Source organism: Hyperoodon ampullatus (assembly GCF_949752795.1).
Source record: "Hyperoodon ampullatus genome assembly, chromosome: 2".
Lineage (NCBI taxonomy): Eukaryota > Metazoa > Chordata > Mammalia > Artiodactyla > Ziphiidae > Hyperoodon > Hyperoodon ampullatus.
The window spans coordinates 65,361,167-65,378,932 of NC_136915.1; the positions used below are offsets into that span (position 1 = coordinate 65,361,167).

At 36.4% G+C, this 17,766-nt stretch overlaps 1 protein-coding gene across 2 annotated transcripts; it reads left to right on the plus strand.

Moving 5' to 3' along the window:
* Nucleotides 1–11,231: 11,231 nt before the first annotated feature.
* FPGT (fucose-1-phosphate guanylyltransferase) lies at nt 11,232–17,646 on the plus strand (the record flags this gene model as incomplete). Of its 2 annotated transcripts, none has more annotated exons than XM_079728398.1 (4): nt 11,232–11,380; nt 12,697–12,864; nt 14,029–14,121; nt 16,190–17,646. In XM_079728398.1, the coding sequence occupies 4 exons, from the start codon at nt 11,299–11,301 to the stop codon at nt 17,644–17,646; spliced, it is 1,800 nt and encodes a 599-aa protein (XP_079584524.1). The 2 variants fall into 2 exon arrangements, with proteins under 2 accessions (XP_079584524.1, XP_079584525.1); XM_079728399.1 differs by having other exon boundaries at nt 11,299–11,380; nt 17,007–17,104.
* Between the last annotated feature and the right edge of the window lie 120 nt (nt 17,647–17,766).

A 17,766-nucleotide genomic window follows, 5' to 3' on the forward strand; every position in this document is an offset into this window, starting at 1 on the left:
CGTGGACCTGTCCACCAGAAAGACAAGATCGAGCCTCAACCACCAGAACACAGGCACTAGTCCCCGCCACCAGGAAGCCTACACAACCTACTGAAACAACCTTAGCCACTGGGGACAGACACCAAAAACAACGGGAACTATGAATCTGCAGCCTGCAAAAAGGAGACCCCAAACACAGTAAGATAAGCAAAATGAGAAGACAGAAAAACACACAGCAGGTGAAGGAGCAAGATATAAACCTACCAGACCTAACAAATGAAGAGGTAATAGGCAGTCTACCTGAAAAAGAATTCAGAATACTGATAGTAAAGATGATCCAAGATTCTATTTCCAAGATCCAAAATCTTGGAAATAGAATAGACAAAATGCAAGAAACAGTTAACAAGGACCTAGAAGAACTAAAGATGAATCAAGCATCGATTAAAAACACAATAAATGAAATGAAAAATACTCTAGATGGGATCAATAGCAGAATAACTGAGGCAGAAGAACGGATAAGTGAGGTGGAAGATAAAATAGTGGAAATAACTGATGCAGAGCAAAATAAAGAAAAAAGAATGAAAAGAACAGAGGACAGTCTCAGAGACCTCTGGGACAACATTAAATGCACCAGCATTCGAATGATAGGGGTTCCAGAAGAAGAAGAGAAAAAGAAAGGGACTGAGAAAATATTTGAAGAGATTATAGTTGAAAACTTCCCTAATATGGGAAAGGAAATAGTTAATCAAGTCCAGGAGGCACAGAGAGTCCCATACAGAATAAATCCAAGGAGAAATACGCCAAGACACATATTAATCAAACTGTCAAAAATTAAACACAAAGAAATCATATTAAAAGCAGCAAGGCAAAAACAACAAATAACACACAAGGGAATCCCCATCAGGTGAACAGCTGATCTCTCAGCAGAAACTCTACAAGCCAGAAGGGAGTGGCAGGACATAATTAAAGTGATGAAGGAGAGAAAACCTGCAACCAAGATTACTCTACCCAGCAAGGATCTCATTCAGATTTGATGGAGAAATTAAAACCTTTACAGACAAGCAAAAGCTGAGAGAGTTCAGCACCACCAAACCAGCTTTACAACAAATGCTAAAGGAACTTCTCTAGGCAAGAAACACAACGAAGGAAAAGACCTACAATAACGAACCCAAAACAATTAAGGAAATGGGAATAGGAACAAAGATATCAATAATTACCTTAAATGTAAATGGACTAAATGCTCCCACCAAAAGACACAGATTGGCTGAATGGATACAAAAACAAGACCCATATATATGCTGTCTACAAGAGACCCACTTCAGACCTAGAGACACATACAGACTGAAAGTAAGGGGATGGAAAAAGATATTCCATGCAAATGGAAATCAAAAGAAAGCGGGAGTAGCAATTCTTATATCAGACAAAATAGACTTTAAAATAAAGACTACTAGAAGAGACAAAGAAGGACACTACATAATGATAAAGGGATCAATCCAAGAAGAAGATGTAACAATTGTAAATATTTATGCACCCAACATAGGAGCACCTCAATACATAAGGCAACTACTAACAGCCATAAAAGGGGATATCGACAGTAACACACTCATAGTAGGGGACTTTAACACCCCACTTTCACCAATGGACAGATCATCCAAAATGAAAATAAATAAGGAAACACAAGCTTTAAATGATACATTAAACAAGATGGACTTAATTGATACTTATAGGACATACCATCCAAAAACAACAGAATACACATTTTTCTCAAGTGCTCATGGAACATTCTCCGGGATAGATCATATCTTGGGTCACAAATCAAGCCTCAGTAAATTTAAGAAAATTGAAATTGTATCAAGTATCTTTTCCAACGACAATGCTATGAGACTAGACATCAATTCCAGGAAAAGATCTGTAAAAAATACAAACACATGGAGGCTAAACAATAAACTACTCAATAACGAAGTGATCACTGAAGAAACCAAAGAGGAAATCAAAAAATACCTAGAAACAAATGACAATGGAGACACGATGACCCAAAACCTATGGGACGCAGCAAAAGCAGTTCTAAGGGGGAAGTTTATAGCAATACAATCCCACCTTAAGAAACAGGAAACATTTCGAGTAAACAACCTGACCCTGCACCTAAAGCAATTAGAGAAAGAAGAACAAAAAACCCCCAAAGTTATCAGAAGGAAAGAAATCATAAAGATCAGATCAGAAATAAATGAAAAAGAAATGAAGGAAACGATAGCAAAGATCAATAAAACTAAAAGCTGCTTCTTTGAGAAGATAAACAAAATTGACAAACCATTAGCCAGACTCATCAAGAAAAAAAGGGAGAAGACTCAAATCAATAGAATTAGAAATGAAAAAGGAGAAGTAACAACTGACACTACAGAAATAAAAAAGATCATGAGAGATTACTACAAGAAAGTCTATGCCAATAAAATGGACAACCTGGAAGAAATGGACAAATTCTTAGAAATGCACAACCTTCTGAGACTGAATCAGGAAGAAATAGAAAATATGAATAGACCAATCACAAGCACTGAAATTGAAACTGTGATTAAAAATCTTCCAACAAACAAAAGCCCAGGACCAGATGGCTTCATAGGCGAATTCTATCAAACATTTAGAGAAGAGCTAACACCCATCCTTCTCAAACTCTTCCAAACAATTTCAGAGGAAGGAACACTCCCAAACTCATTCTACGAGGCCACCATCACCTTGATGCCAAAAACAGGCAAGGATGTCACAAAGAAAGAAAACTACAGGCCAATATCACTGATGAACATACGTGCAAAAATCCTCAACAAAATATTAGCAAACAGAATCCAACAGCACATTAAAAGGATCATACACCATGATCAAGTGGGGTTTATTCCAGGAATGCAAGGATTCTTCAATATACACAAATCAATCAATGTGATACACCATATTAACAAGTTGAAGGAGAAAAACCATATGATCATCTCAATAGGTGCAGAGAAAGCTTTCGACAAAATTCAACAGCCATTTATGATAAAACCCTGCAGAAAGTAGGCATAGAGGGAACTTTCCTAAACATACTAAAGGCCATATATGACAAACCCACAGCCAACATTGTCCTCAATGGTGAAAAACTGAATCCATTTCCACTAAGATCAGGAACAAGACAAGGCTGCCCACTCTCACCACTCTTATTCAACCTATTTTTGGAAGTTTTAGCCACAGCAATCAGAGAAGAAAAGGAAATAAAAGGAATCCAAATTGGAAAAGAAGAAGTAAAGCTGTCACTGTTTGCAGATGACATGATACTATACATAGAGAATCCTAAAGATGCTACCAGAAAACTACTAGAGCTAATCAATGAATTTGGTAAAGTAGCAGGATACAAAATTAATGCACAGAAATCTCTAGCATTCCTGTACACTAATGATGAAAAATCTGAAAATGAAATCAAGAAAACACTCCCATTTACCACTGCAAGAAAAAGAATAAAATATCTAGGAATAAACCTACCTAAGGAAACAAAAGACCTGTATGCAGAAAATTATAAGACACTGATGAAAGAAATTAAAGATGATACAAATAGATGGAGAGATATACCATGCTCCTGGATTGGAAGAATCAATATTGTGAAAATGACTCTACTACCCAAAGCAATCTACAGATTCAATGCAATCCCTATCAAACTACCACTGGCATTTTTCACAGAACTAGAACAAAAAATTTCCAAATTTGTTTGGAAAAACAAAGGACCCCGAATAGCCAAAGCAATCTTGAGAACGAAAAACGGAGCTGGAGGAATCAGGCTCCCTGACTTCAGACTATACTACAAAGCTACAGTAATGAAGACAGTGTGGTACTGGCACAAAAACAGAAAGATAGATCAATGGAACAGGATAGAAAGCCCAGAGATAAACCCACGCACATATGGACAACTTATCTTTGATAAAGGAGGCAGGAATGTACAGTGGAGAAAGGACTGCCTTTTCAATAAGTGATGCTGGGAAAACTGGACAGGGACATGTAAAGGTATGAGATTAGATCACTCCCTAACACCATACACAAAAATAAGCTCAAAATGGATTAAAGACCTAAATGTAAGGCCAGAAACTATCAAACTCTTAGAGGAAAACATAGGCAGAACACTCTATGACATAAATCACAGCCATAACCTTTTGGACCCACCTCCTAGAGAAATGGAAATAAAAACAAAGATAAACAAATGGGACCTAATGAAACTTCAAAGCTTTTGCACAGCAAAGGAAACCATAAACAAGACCAAAAGACAACCCTCAGAATGGGAGAAAATATCTGCAAATGAAGTAACTGACAAAGGATTAATCTCCAAAATTTATAAACAGCTCATGCAGCTCAATAGCAAAAAAACAAACAACCCAATCCAAAAATGGGCAGAAGACTTAAATAGGCATTTCTCCAAAGAAGATATACAGACTGCCAACAAACACATGAAAGAATGCTCAACATCATTAATCATTAGAGAAATGCAAATCAAAACTACAATGAGATATCATCTCACACCAGTCAGAATGGCCATCATCAAAAAGTATAGAAACGATAAATGCTGGAGAGGGTGTGGGGAAAAGGGAACACTCTTGCACTGCTGGTGGGAATGTGAATTGGTACAGCCACTATGGAGAACAGTATGGAGGTTCCTTAAAAAACTAAAAATAGAATTAACATATGACCCAGCAATCCCACTACTAGGCATATACCCTGAGATAACCATAATTCAAAAAGAGACATGTACCAAAATGTTCATTGCAGCTCTATTCACTATAGCCCGGAGCTGGAAACAACCTAAGTGTCCATCATCGGATGAATGCATAAAGAAGATGTGGCACATATATACAATGGAATATTACTCAGCCATAAAAAGAAACGAACCTGAGCTATTTGTAATGAGGTGGATAGACCTAGAGTCTGTCATAGAGAGTGAAGTAAGTCAGAAAGAGAAAGACAAATACCGTATGCTAACACATATATATGGAATTAAAAAAAAAATGTCATGAAGAACCTAGGGGTAAAACGGGAATAAAGACACAGACCTACTTGAGAATGGACTTGAGGATATGGGGAGGGGGAAGGGTAAGCTGTGACAGAGCGAAAGAGAGGCATGGACATATATACACTATCAAACGTAAGGTAGATAGATAGTGGGAAGCAGCCGCAGAGCACAGGGAGATCAGCTAGGTGCTTTGTGACCGCCTGGAAGGGTGGGATGGGGAGGGTGGGAGGGAGGGAGATGCATGAGGGAAGGGATGTGGGAACAGATGTATATGTATGACTGATACACTTTGTTATATAGCAGAAACTAATAAAAAAATAAAGACACATCTGCTAAAGGACTCTTATACAAAATGTACAAAGAACTCTTAAAATTCAACAATAAGAAAATGAACAATCAGATTAAAAAATAAGCCCAAAATCTTAACAGACACTTCAGCAAAGAAGATACATACGTGGCAAATAAGCATATGAAAGTCTCCTTAACACATGTCATCAGGAAAATGCAAATTAAGAAAACAATGAGATACCATAACACACCGATTAGAATGGCCAAAAGTCTAACACTGATAACACAAACTGATGACAAGGATGTGGAAGAATAGGAACTTTCATTCATTCTGGTAGGAGTGCCAAATGGTATAGCCACTCTGGAAGATAGTTTGGGGGTTTCTCAAAAAACTAAATACACTCTTACCATAAAATCCAGTAATTGCATTCTTTGGTATTTACCCAAAGGAGTTGAATACTTATTTTCACACAAAACCCTGCACATGGATATTTATAGCAGCTTTACTCACAATCACCAAAATTGGGAGGAATCAAGAAGTTCTTCAGTAGGTGAATGGATAAATAACCTGTGGTACATCCATACAATGGACTGTTTGCTCAGCACTAAAAATAAATTAGCTATCAAGCAATGAAAAGACATGCTATAACCTTAAATGCATATTATTAAGTGAAATAAGCCAATCTAAAAAGGCTTATACTGTAGAATTCCACCCATATGACATTCTGGAAAAAGCAAAACATGCAAACAGCAAAAAGATCAGTGGCTGAAGGATTTGCAGGATTTGGGGAATGAGGGATGAATAGGCAGGGCACAGAGGATCTTTAGGATAGTGAAACTACTCTGAATAGTATTATAAGAATGTATACATGTCCTTATACTGTGGCCAAACCCATAGAATATAAAAAACCAATAGTGAATCCTAAGGGAAACTACAGACTTTGAGTGATTGTGATGTGTCATTATCGGTTCATCAATTTTAACTAATGTACCACTCTGGTGAGGTATGTTGATAATGGGGGAAGCTATGCATGTGTGGGTATATATGAGGGTATACTGGAAACCTCTGTATCTTCTTCCTAATTTTGCTGTGAACCTAAATCTGCTCTGAAAATAAAGTCTTTAAAAAAATTAAGAGAGAAAGTAAAATAGAAGTTTAGGGGAAAAAAGTTTTCCTTTGCCCTCTAGAAAGGTGGTGAGGGTTCCTTCAATAGGCTACAGTGGGAAAAATTAGTGAAGAAATAGTCTGCGACCAGGCTAGCTGAGTAATTAAATTCAAAGAAAGGAAACAGTAAAAATGAGATTTTTGCTTTACACTCCTCATCAGGAAGAGTAAGAGGAGGAAGACTGGTTAAACAGAGATGATGCACAGGTAACAGAAAAGATGAGAGCCCCAGCATGAATTGGCCAAGCCATGAACCTAAGCTCCATGGTCCGTAATCAAGGACCTGCTCCATTTGGCTTAAGCTTCTTTTTTATGAAGGAGAAGAAAAAATTTAATGTGCTTCTCTACAACTTTCACACAACAGTCATATCCATGCCTATAGTAATAAAAATAACCTAACAGGCATTAATTGTAGATAAGCACAAGGCATCTTATTGGGGTGATGGAAATGTTCTATACCTAACTTGTGATCACAGTTGCACAACTCAGTACATGTACTAAAAATCATTAAACTGCTCACTTACAATAGGTTAATGATAGGTAAAGTATACCTCGGTAAAGTTCTTAAAAAGTTTATCTCACTTCTTTTCATGCCACTTCTTCAGATACTCTCCTCCAATAGAAAAAAAAAGCCCAAATGCCTCCAAAGAACATCTTTTTTCAACTTATTATAGTTTGGTTTGTCTGATGTCCCCCTTTTTTTTTTAATCAACAAATCTTTGAAATCTTTATTTTAAATCATATTTGTTATGATTTTGATGTCTCTTTTGAAATGTGGAATTCAAGATCAAACACATCATTTCCATTTTATACAGAATAATCGGTTTACTACTGACCTGTATTGACATATTTTATTCTGCTCACGGTAGCTTATGACTGTTTAAACAACCATTATCACACTATCTGATTATATAAAACCTAAACTTAAATAAAATCCCTTGACTTTTTTACTCACTACAATCAACTACCAGAAATTTACTCCCACTCACATAGTATACAATCAAGACAGTATGGTACTAGCACAAAAACAGAAATATAGATCAATGGAACAGGATAGAAAGCCCAGAGATAAACCCATGCACATATGGTCACCTTATCTTTGATAAAGGAGGCAGGAATGTACAGTGGAGAAAGGACAGCCTCTTCAATAAGTGGTGCTGGGAAAACTGGAGAGGTACATGTAAAAGTATGAGATTAGATCACTCCCTAACACCATACACAAAAATAAGCTCAAAATGGATTAAAGACCTAAATGTAAGGCCAGAAACTATCAAACTCTTAGAGGAAAACATAGGCAGAACACTATATGACATGAGTCACAACAAGATCCTTTTTGACCCACCTCCTACAGAAATGGAAATAAAAACAAAAATAAACAAATGGGACCTAATGAAACTTCAAGCCTTTTGCACAGCAAAGGAAGCCATAAACAAGACCAAAACACAACCCTCAGAATGGGAGAAAATATTTGTGAATGAAGCAACTGACAAAGGATTAATCTCCAAAATTTACAAGCAGCTCATGCAGCTCAATAACAAAAAAACAAACAACCCAATCCAAAAATGGGCAGAAGACCTAAATAGACATTTCTCCAAAGAAGATATACAGACTGCCAACAAACACATGAAAGAATGCTCAACATCATTAATCATTAGAGAAATGCAAATCAAAACTACAATGAGATATCATCTCACACCAGTCAGAATGGCCATCATCAAAAAGTATAGAAACGATAAATGCTGGAGAGGGTGTGGGGAAAAGGGAACACTCTTGCACTGCTGGTGGGAATGTGAACTGGTACAGCCACTATGTAGGACAGTATGGAGGTTCCTTTAAAAACTACAAATAGAACTACCATATGACCCAGCAATCCCACTACTGGGCATATAACCCTGAGAAAACCATAATTCAGAAAGAGTCATGTACCAAAATGTCCATTGCAGCTCTATTCACAATAGCCAGGAGATGGAAACAACCTAAGTGTCCATCATCAGATGAATGGATAAAGAAAATGTGGCACATATATACAATGGAATATTACTCAGCCATAAAAAGAAACGAAATTGAGCTATTTGTAATGAGGTGGATGGACCTAGAGTCTGTCATACAGAGTGAAGTAAGTCAGAAAGAGAAAGACAAATATCATATGCTAACACATATATATGGAATTTAAGGGGAAAAAATGTCATGAAGAACCTAGGGGTAAGACAGGAATAAAGACACAGACCTACTAGAGAATGGACTTGAGGATATGGGGAGGGGGAAGGGTAAGCTGTGACAAAGTGAGAGAGTGGCATGGATATATATACACTACCAAATGTAAAATAAATAGCTAGTGGGAAGCAGCCGCATAGCACTGGGAGATCAGCTAGGTGCTTTGTGACCACCTAGAGGGGTGGGATAGGGAGGGTGGGAGGGAGGGAGACGCAAGAGGGAAGAGATATGGGAACATATGTATATGTATAACTGATTCACTTTGTGGTAAAGCAGAAACTGACACACCATTGTAAAGCAATTATACTCTAATAAAGATGTAAAAAAAAAAGTATACAACTTTTTCATTTTGTATTTAAAAATTAATATTAGTGAAAATTTGGAGAAAACAGAAAAGACAGAAGAAGGACAAAAAACATAGCTGATATAGTATATTTACATCCAGCACATTTTATGTGAGTAATATAATCATATCAGCAAAAGAGTAGCATCCATTTCTATGGCCATTCTTCCCAGGTCCAAGAAATGCTCTAACATACATTTAACACTCTGTTATAGAGTCTATCAAATCACCCTGTTTTAGCCCCCTCACAGTTCTTATCATTTCTGAAGTTTTCTTATTTAGTTACCTTTTTCAGCGTTTACCTCATTAGTATGTACAATCCCTCAGCTTATAGGCTCTATTGACCTTTCTTTCCTTAGGACTTCATCCAGTTCTGTAGTTTAAAAATTAACTCCGTCTATATGCTGACAAGTCCCAAAATTATATCTCTAAGTCCAGACCTGTCTCGCAAACTCCAGACTCATGTATAATGCAAACACATATACATACAAACTCCCATTACATATGCACTGCACACATATACATCTGTTTACTTTCCGCATCCAAAACCAAATTCGGGACTCTCTCTACTACCCCAGTAACCGTCCCTACTTCCCCATCCATATCCTTTCCCATTTCAACTGATGGTCACTCCAGCCTTCAGGCAGTCATCCTTGACTCCTCTCTTTCTTTCACATTCCACAGCCATTCCTTTAGCAAATTGTATTAATTATGCCTTCAAACATATATCCAGAATCTAACCAACTTCTCATCACCCCCACTGTTACCATCCTGGCCAAGCCTTCACCAACTCTCACCTGTTTTGCTGCAGTAGCCTCCAAACAAGTCTCCCTGCTTCTATCATTGCCCCACTCTCCGCTAGAGTCTATTTTCACATTTCCGTGAAATGCTCCGTTTAAACCTAATGTAAGTCACATAAAAACCTTGCAATGGCTTTGTTTCACTCAGTTAAAAAAAAAAAAATCCTTTATTTAAGCCTTGTTATCTGACTTTCTCTCTTGCTACTTTCATCTTTGTTCTCTCTCACCTCACTTAAGTCTTTTGTGTTTTCTAAATGTTCTTAATAAGAATGTTGTTTTTATTAACAAAAAAGAGAGCTTTTAAACAATAAACTATGAAAGCGTAATCTCCCTTTTCACTCAAATTCTTTCGCTCTAAGTACTGAATTAAATAACAGGGTCAATTCTGTAGAAGAAAAACTAAGTTAAGTTCATGGTAAGAACTTGTAAGGCCTTGAATGCCTATGTTCCTGATGAAACTTTAATGAAGACAGGCTTCTCAACTAAATTAAACTGTATGGTGCGGTAGAATGATGTCAGAGTTTGGGATTGAAATATCTTGCTTAAATCTTCTCTCTACTACTTAAGTAATTGTGAGAGCCTGACTAAGTCACTATTCTCTCTCATTCATAGCCTTCTCACGTGTAAAGATAAATAGAAGAATCTGTAAAGCTCATCATAAACTTGATGTTTTACAACAGAAGAAACTTACCTATCGATACCTACCAAAAAACACATCCAATAAGGCCAACTTATTCCCAGGAATGCTAGTGAAAGTTCTAGATTAATCTGCATACACAAAAGGTTGCCAGAGAAACAGTCAAAAAGCCCCAAACGTTAAGGGCCTCATTGCAGAATTTTATACAACTTTCAAAAGCCAATTAAGTGATCTCAAAACTGAGAGGTGTGGAGAGGCTCACTCTCTAGTAACTGCAAGGGCAAAAAAGCCACAAAGCTTCCTGAAGAGAGTACAGATTTTAAAAGTTCAGACTGTGTATGTATCTGGACCTGGGGTTGGGGCAGATGGCTTCAGACGACGACCCAAGGGGAGGAATTAACTCTCAAGAGGTCCTTGGGAACTGCCCCTGGCTAAAACAAACCACGAGTTAGAAAGGACGAATGGCCTTTGAGAGAAAGCTAGAAGCTAGGTTGTAGTTTGGACTTCTCCTTAAGCGGGTCAGTTCTCGAAATTTCGCCGCCCAAGCAGGACCACTCACCGGGTCTACCGAGTTGCAAGGCTTTATGAGTTGGGAACAAGCGGCACAGTCCGACAAATCACTAGGTGGCCATTTATCCGTTCCGGAGACCGTTGCTAGGGAAACGGAGCAAAGCCCTGGGCTCACCCCGTCGTGGTTTTCCTTAGGCAGTTCGGGGGCGTAGTTACGTGAGTGACGCACGTAGGGGGCGGGACAGAGACGAAACCGGACCAAAGAACGGGTTACGTCCCAGGGCGCATGCGTGCGGTGCTGGGCTGCGGGATAGCTGGAAGTTCTTGGCGGTGTTGGGAAAGTGAGCTATGGCAGCCCCGAGTGCCCTTCCAGGGGTATCTTTGCGAGAAGCCACCCAGCGAAGGTTGCAGAGGTTTTCAGAGCTTAGAGGTACCAAAGGAGGAACGCTGGCTCTCCCCGGCAATGCAGAGGGAGGGCGCTTTACGTGCTGGGGTATTTGCTGGACTACCACTTCCTTTTACTAATCACTTGCGGGCCTAGGACGCTGTCCCAGGCGCAGTTAATGTTCCTCTTGAGTTTTTTATTCTCCTGTCACTCTCCTTTCTTTACGTTATGCTTGTTACTTTCTTTAAGTTTATTCCCAGTTGCGTATATATATATGAGGAGGAATGAGAAGACAGTTATTAGCCTGACTAGTGAAGCTATAAATCCAAGTTATTCGTTTGGTTAGCTCATTAGCAAAAATTATTTTAAATAAACCTAAAAGATCTAAAGCATAGTGATTTGACTCTTATAAATCCGAGTTTAGCGTTCTTCCACTCCCTACCTACTTCACCAATTTGTTCCATGATGTGAACGCTTACTAAGTGAAAAGCGAAACAACACGGTGGAATTATGGATTAAAAATTAAAAGGGGTAACTTTGTATCAAAATGTTTTTTTAAAGGACTATGCCACTTGTCATTTCCTGTACAACTATCTAATTGGTCATATTTTTGTTGACGTTACTGCTTTAAAAATACAGAAAATAATACTTGGATTACAGTAAAATGTTCAGGACTATTAGATCCTAGTTTACTAGAATTTGTTAACTAATAAAAACCCTTTTCGTCTTGTTTATCAATAAAGAAGAGCTTCCAACTGTCAGCCAAAAGTTCAGTCTCTTATTGAGTTCATCAGGGAGCTGGGAACTTTTCTGTTATCCAGAATTTGGTGTCATTCTCCAGTGATCTTTGTAAACTTGCATGGCTCATTTTAAGGCAATTAAAAAGTAAAGTGCCCACATTTATGAACACCAACATTGTAGCAATGGGTCCTTGGATTTAATCTTTCTTAGCCAACAAACATTAAGTGGTCCCTGTATGTGAAAATTGATTTTCAAAGCTGGAGATTAATTTATTCCTTTGTCTCCTCTCTTTATTTAAGAATTGAGCTCATCTTTAGCAAGTCAAAAGTACTTCTCTTAATCAAGAAACATTACAACTCTCAGAAAATCTAAATAAATGGGACTGTAGACCATAAAAGGAGCAAGTAATCTAAAAGGAAAAAAAAAGTAGAATTTGTGAACAGTCCTCATTAGAACTATTTTGAATGCTACTAGCTGACCACTCATTATTCCCTAATTCTCAAAAGCAGAAGATACATTTTTGGAGATACTATTACCTCTTTTTTCCTTCTTTCTAAATAGGTAAACCTGTAACAGCTAGAGAATTCTGATAATATTTATCACTTTCTTCTTACACATAGGCAAACCTGTGGCAGCTGGAGAATTCTGGGATATTGTTGCAATAACAGCAGCTGATGATAAACAGGAACTTGCTTATAAGCAACAGCTGTCAGAAAAGCTGAAAAAAAAGGAGTTACCACTTGGAGTTCAATATCATGTTTTTGTTGATCCTGCTGGAGCCAAAATTGGTACACATTTATGGTCAGATTTATATCATAAATTGTGGGCAGAATAATCATTGAAGAAAAGTTTTCCTGTGGCTTACAGTTTATACTGTGTGTCTTACCACCTATAGTCTTTACAAACTTTAAAATTTTTATGTAAGTTCACTATTTTTTAAGAAAGATGAAAGGCATGGCAACTGTTTTTACACATTGTGGACTTACCATGAAAAACTTCCAGAATGTTATGTTACTTAAAAGAGAATTTTATTAGTCTTAATAAAATTTACTCAGATGGTGAATATTCTTTTGGACCTTATCAGTAGAGCTCTTAAGGTCCTCCGAACTACACAATTTGTTCAGAAACTTAGATGAAGAGATCAAATCAGGAAAAAAAAAAAATATATTTGGCCTCTTGGGACCACAATGCAGAATGCGAAAGAGCTCAGTCTAATGGCATAATTATCATAGATGTTTACTTTTAAAAACCGGTTTGTCCACTTTGCCTTTTGACCTTACCTTGCAAATAAAAATACATGTTATTTTCCTGGGGGCCATTTTCCATGTGATACTTAAAGCTGAAGCTCGTTGATACCAGAGTTAGGGTATCTGTATCTGATACTGGCATGTCCTAATTAGCCAGTGTTTTAATCCTCATAAATACGTGGTCAGTACTTTTCTGATTCCCATGTTTGAATGAGATTCAGGCACAAAATGTTAAATAACTTGCCCGTAGTAACTAGTAAGTGGAAGTTACATTTAAGATGTTTTTTAGGAAAACAAGTTCTAAAAAACTTTTTAGAAAGTAAATCTAACACATATATATGATCATATGGGAGAATTATTTTAATGGCTTTTACAGTTCATAACTCCAAGTGAATGTGTAAACTTACAGTCTTATAGTGTTGCAAATTGCTTAATTTATCATTTCTTTCTTTTTACTACTATTTTCAGGAGAAGATTAACTCAACATTTATTACCAAGGGCTCATCTTTGGGTTTTATTACTAATTATTTAATTGCTAAGAAATGTGTATTTAATTTGATTGTTCTGCCTGTACCTTTGCTTTCTGCCTGGTTAATTGTAGGCAAAGGTCATATCCTCAAAGTTATAACACTTAAATTTACTGTAATAAAAAAGTTTTTGTAACTTTCTGTGAAATAAATTGAGCTTTTTAACTTTATTTTCAAGGAAATGGAGGATCGACACTTTGTGCCCTTCGATGTTTGGAAAAGCTTTATGGAGATGAATGGAATTCTTTTACCATCCTATTAATTCACTCTGGTAATGTTACACTTTACTAATTTACATTTTCTTTTAGTATATTACCTTTTATATCTAAGGGGCTTTTTTCTGCCTTACTAAAACTATCCCCTCTTTCTTTTTTTTTTTTTTTTTCTTTTGTCTTTGAAGTTATTCTGCTTTGGAAACAAATATTTTATGCTTTCCTTGATATTTTTAGGTTGTAAGTAGCATAATATTTTTCACAAAATTTAACCTTAAAATTGTAGATCACATACATCCTCAACTTTTCATGTATTGTTTTTGGTATACATATCGAAAGTTATTTTCCTAAGATAGAACTCATCAAAATATGAACATTTCTTGACAATGCTTTAGAAAGGATTCTTGCTGTAAGGGAGAGGCTGGTTTAGTACTGTGATTACCAGACTTTACACACAACCTTCTGTTAACACATTTTTATCTAGTTATTGGTGGCCAAAGTCCATAATCCTTCGGAGTTTAAAAACAAAAAGAAAAAGTGGTGACAGAACATGGAGTTGACAAGAAAGTATAAAAGAGGGAAAATCACACACCAAAAAAGGGAACAGAAAGGTAGGAAGGAAGTAATCTCAGAATATAATTTTTTAAATTGGACAAATTTGGTTGTATGAAAATTTTGGTTATATGAAAGAAACCTCTTTTATTTTTCCTCTGTGTACTGGAGGCTGGCAAAACTTTGTCATGGACTTGTACCAGTTCAGGAACAGATATTTTAGAGCCACTCATCCACATGGTTACCAAGGCACTTATCATTTTTTAGGATTCATATATGGAACAGTGATTCTTTTTAAAGATGATATCAAGTAAAGCATCCAAGTTCTGATTTTAAGACTAACTGAAAAAGTAAAAGAAAAATTCAAATTTACAGTTTTACTCCAGAATGAGCATTATTATTACTAATTTAGTAAAAATTAAGTTAGACACCAGAAAATATATATTAATACAATAGATCCTTGAAAATATATAATAATGCATTGATCTGTGAGTGGTGCTGACCCTCACACAGTCTAAAATCTGCATGTAACTTCATAGTTGGTCTCCTGTATAGGCAGTTCCACTCTCCACAGCCACAGTTTCTCATCAGGGATTCAACCAACGTTGGGTCGTATAGTCTTACAGTATTTATTGAAAAAAATCCTCATATAAGTGGACTGGTAGAGTTCAAACCCTTATTGTTCAAGAGTCAAGTGTAATTAAAAGTAGGTAATTCTTACAATGCTGAACTTTACCGTTGGTTAGTATTTGGAAAATGAAAAAGAAAGTATTAGCTCTCATTGGTTGAATGATGTACTCTGTAGTTAAGTGCTTTACATGTATTGTTGATCTCATAAAACATGATAAAGCAAGTATTTACATCTGCTGATTTAGTGTTAAGTCCAAAGATAAACAATTAAAAAGTGGTGAACCAGAATTTGAAAGCATTTTTGTGTGACTCTTTCTACTATGCCTCTCACTATAATTAGTTCTGTAAAAATGATGTAAGCTATTTAATGTACTTAAGAGAACACACTTTTCAAGGAATTAAGTCATAAGGCTCATCGTAGAGGGAAAAGCCTTTTAAAATTAAAAACAAACATACATTGTAAAATGCTTTTAAATAAATGCACCTTTACTTCCTTTAAGTGTATGTAATTGAGGAAACACATTCCATCTGGAAATTACTCTTTAATAGATACTTATGTATATTAGTTTTTTGTGACATTTTTCCCCCATGAAGTGGATTTTTAATGTAGGCATTTAAACATGGTTGAAATGTATTGTGTAAAATGTAAATATAAGGTCATATTTTAGCTCACTGTCCTTTTTACTTGTTATCCAGTTGAGTTAAAACAATTCATAGTCTGTAAAGCATATTACAGTTCTTTCCTAATCTAGAACTGCATTATAGCATATCTCTACAGAATTGCTCTGTGAATTTGTAATCTGGAATTTATTATTCTTTCCTGGGATACAGTAATATATTGTATATTTTAAATATCTTTAGAGATATTTAGAGTTGTAACTGATGCTCCTGGGTTTTTAAATCTTATAAACATTTAAAACAGTTATTCTGTTTAATTTTATATAGGTGGCTACAGTCAACGCCTTCCAAATGCAAGTGCTCTGGGGAAAATTTTCACTGCTTTACCTTTTGGTAGCCCCATTTATCAGATGTTGGAATTAAAACTAGCCATGTACATTGATTTCCCCTCACATATGAATCCTGGGATTCTGGTTACCTGTGCAGATGATATTGAACTTTATAGTATTGGAGAATCTGAGTATATTAGGTTTGACAAACCTGGCTTTACTGCTTTAGCTCATCCTTCTAGTTTGACTGTAGGTACAACACATGGAGTATTTGTCTTAGAACCTTTTAACTATTTAGAACATAGAGACCTCGAGTACAGAAGTTGCCATTGTTTCCTTCATAAGCCCAGCATAGAAAAGATGTATCAGTTTGATGCTGTGTATAGACCTAGAAATTTTTTTCAACAAAACTTTGCTGGGGGTGACATACCCTCTCTTAAATTAGACCCTGAGTATGTCTACACAGACAGCCTGTTTTACATGGATCATAAAACAGCGAAAAAGTTACTTGCTTTTTATGAAAAAATAGGTACACTAAACTGTGAAATAGATGCCTATGGAGACTTTCTGCAGGCTTTGGGACCTGGAGCAACTGTGGAATATACCAGAAACACATCAAATGTTACTAAAGAAGAGTCAGAGCTGGTAGACATGAGGCAAAGAATATTTCATCTTCTTAAAGGAACATCACTAAATGTTGTTGTTCTTAATAACTCCAAATTTTATCATATTGGAACAACTGAAGAATATTTGTTTCATTTTACTTCTGATAGCAATTTGAAGTCAGAGCTTGGCTTACAGTCCATAGCTTTTAGCATCTTTCCAGCAATACCAGAATGCTCTAGTTACAAATCCTGTATCATTCAAAGTATATTGGATTCAAGATGTTCTGTGGCACCTGGCTCAGTTGTAGAGTATTCCAGATTGGGGCCTGATGTTTCAGTGGGGGAAAATTGCATTATTAGTGGTTCTTATATCATAACAACAGCCGTCCTGTCTGCACATTCTTTTGTGTGTTCCTTAAGCTTGAAGATGAATAGACACTTAAAGTATTCAACTATGGCATGTGGAGTGCAAGACAACTTGAAACAGAATGTTAAAACACTGTCAGATATAAAGTTACTTCAATTCTTTGGAGTCTGTTTCCTGTCATGCTTAGACATTTGGAATCTCAAAGTTACAGAGGAACTGTTCTCTGGAAACAAGACATGTTTGAGTTTGTGGAATGCTCGTATTTTCCCAGTTTGTTCTTCTTTGAGTGATTCAGTTACAACATCCCTAAAGATGTTAAATGCTGTACAGAACAAGTCAACATTCAGCCTGAATAAATATAAGCTGTTGTCCATTGAAGAAATGCTTTTCTACAAAGATGTGGAAGACATGATAACTTATAGGGAGCAAATTTTTCTAGAAATTACTTTGAATAGAAAACAGTCTGATTTAGAGACATCTTAATTATTGTATACTCTGCCTTTCTAGATTGAGCAAGATTGCAGATGCAGGAGTTTTCTGTAGACTGTTGTTTTTTAATTGAAGTGAATTAATGAAAATTATATTAACATGATTGCTGTAGCA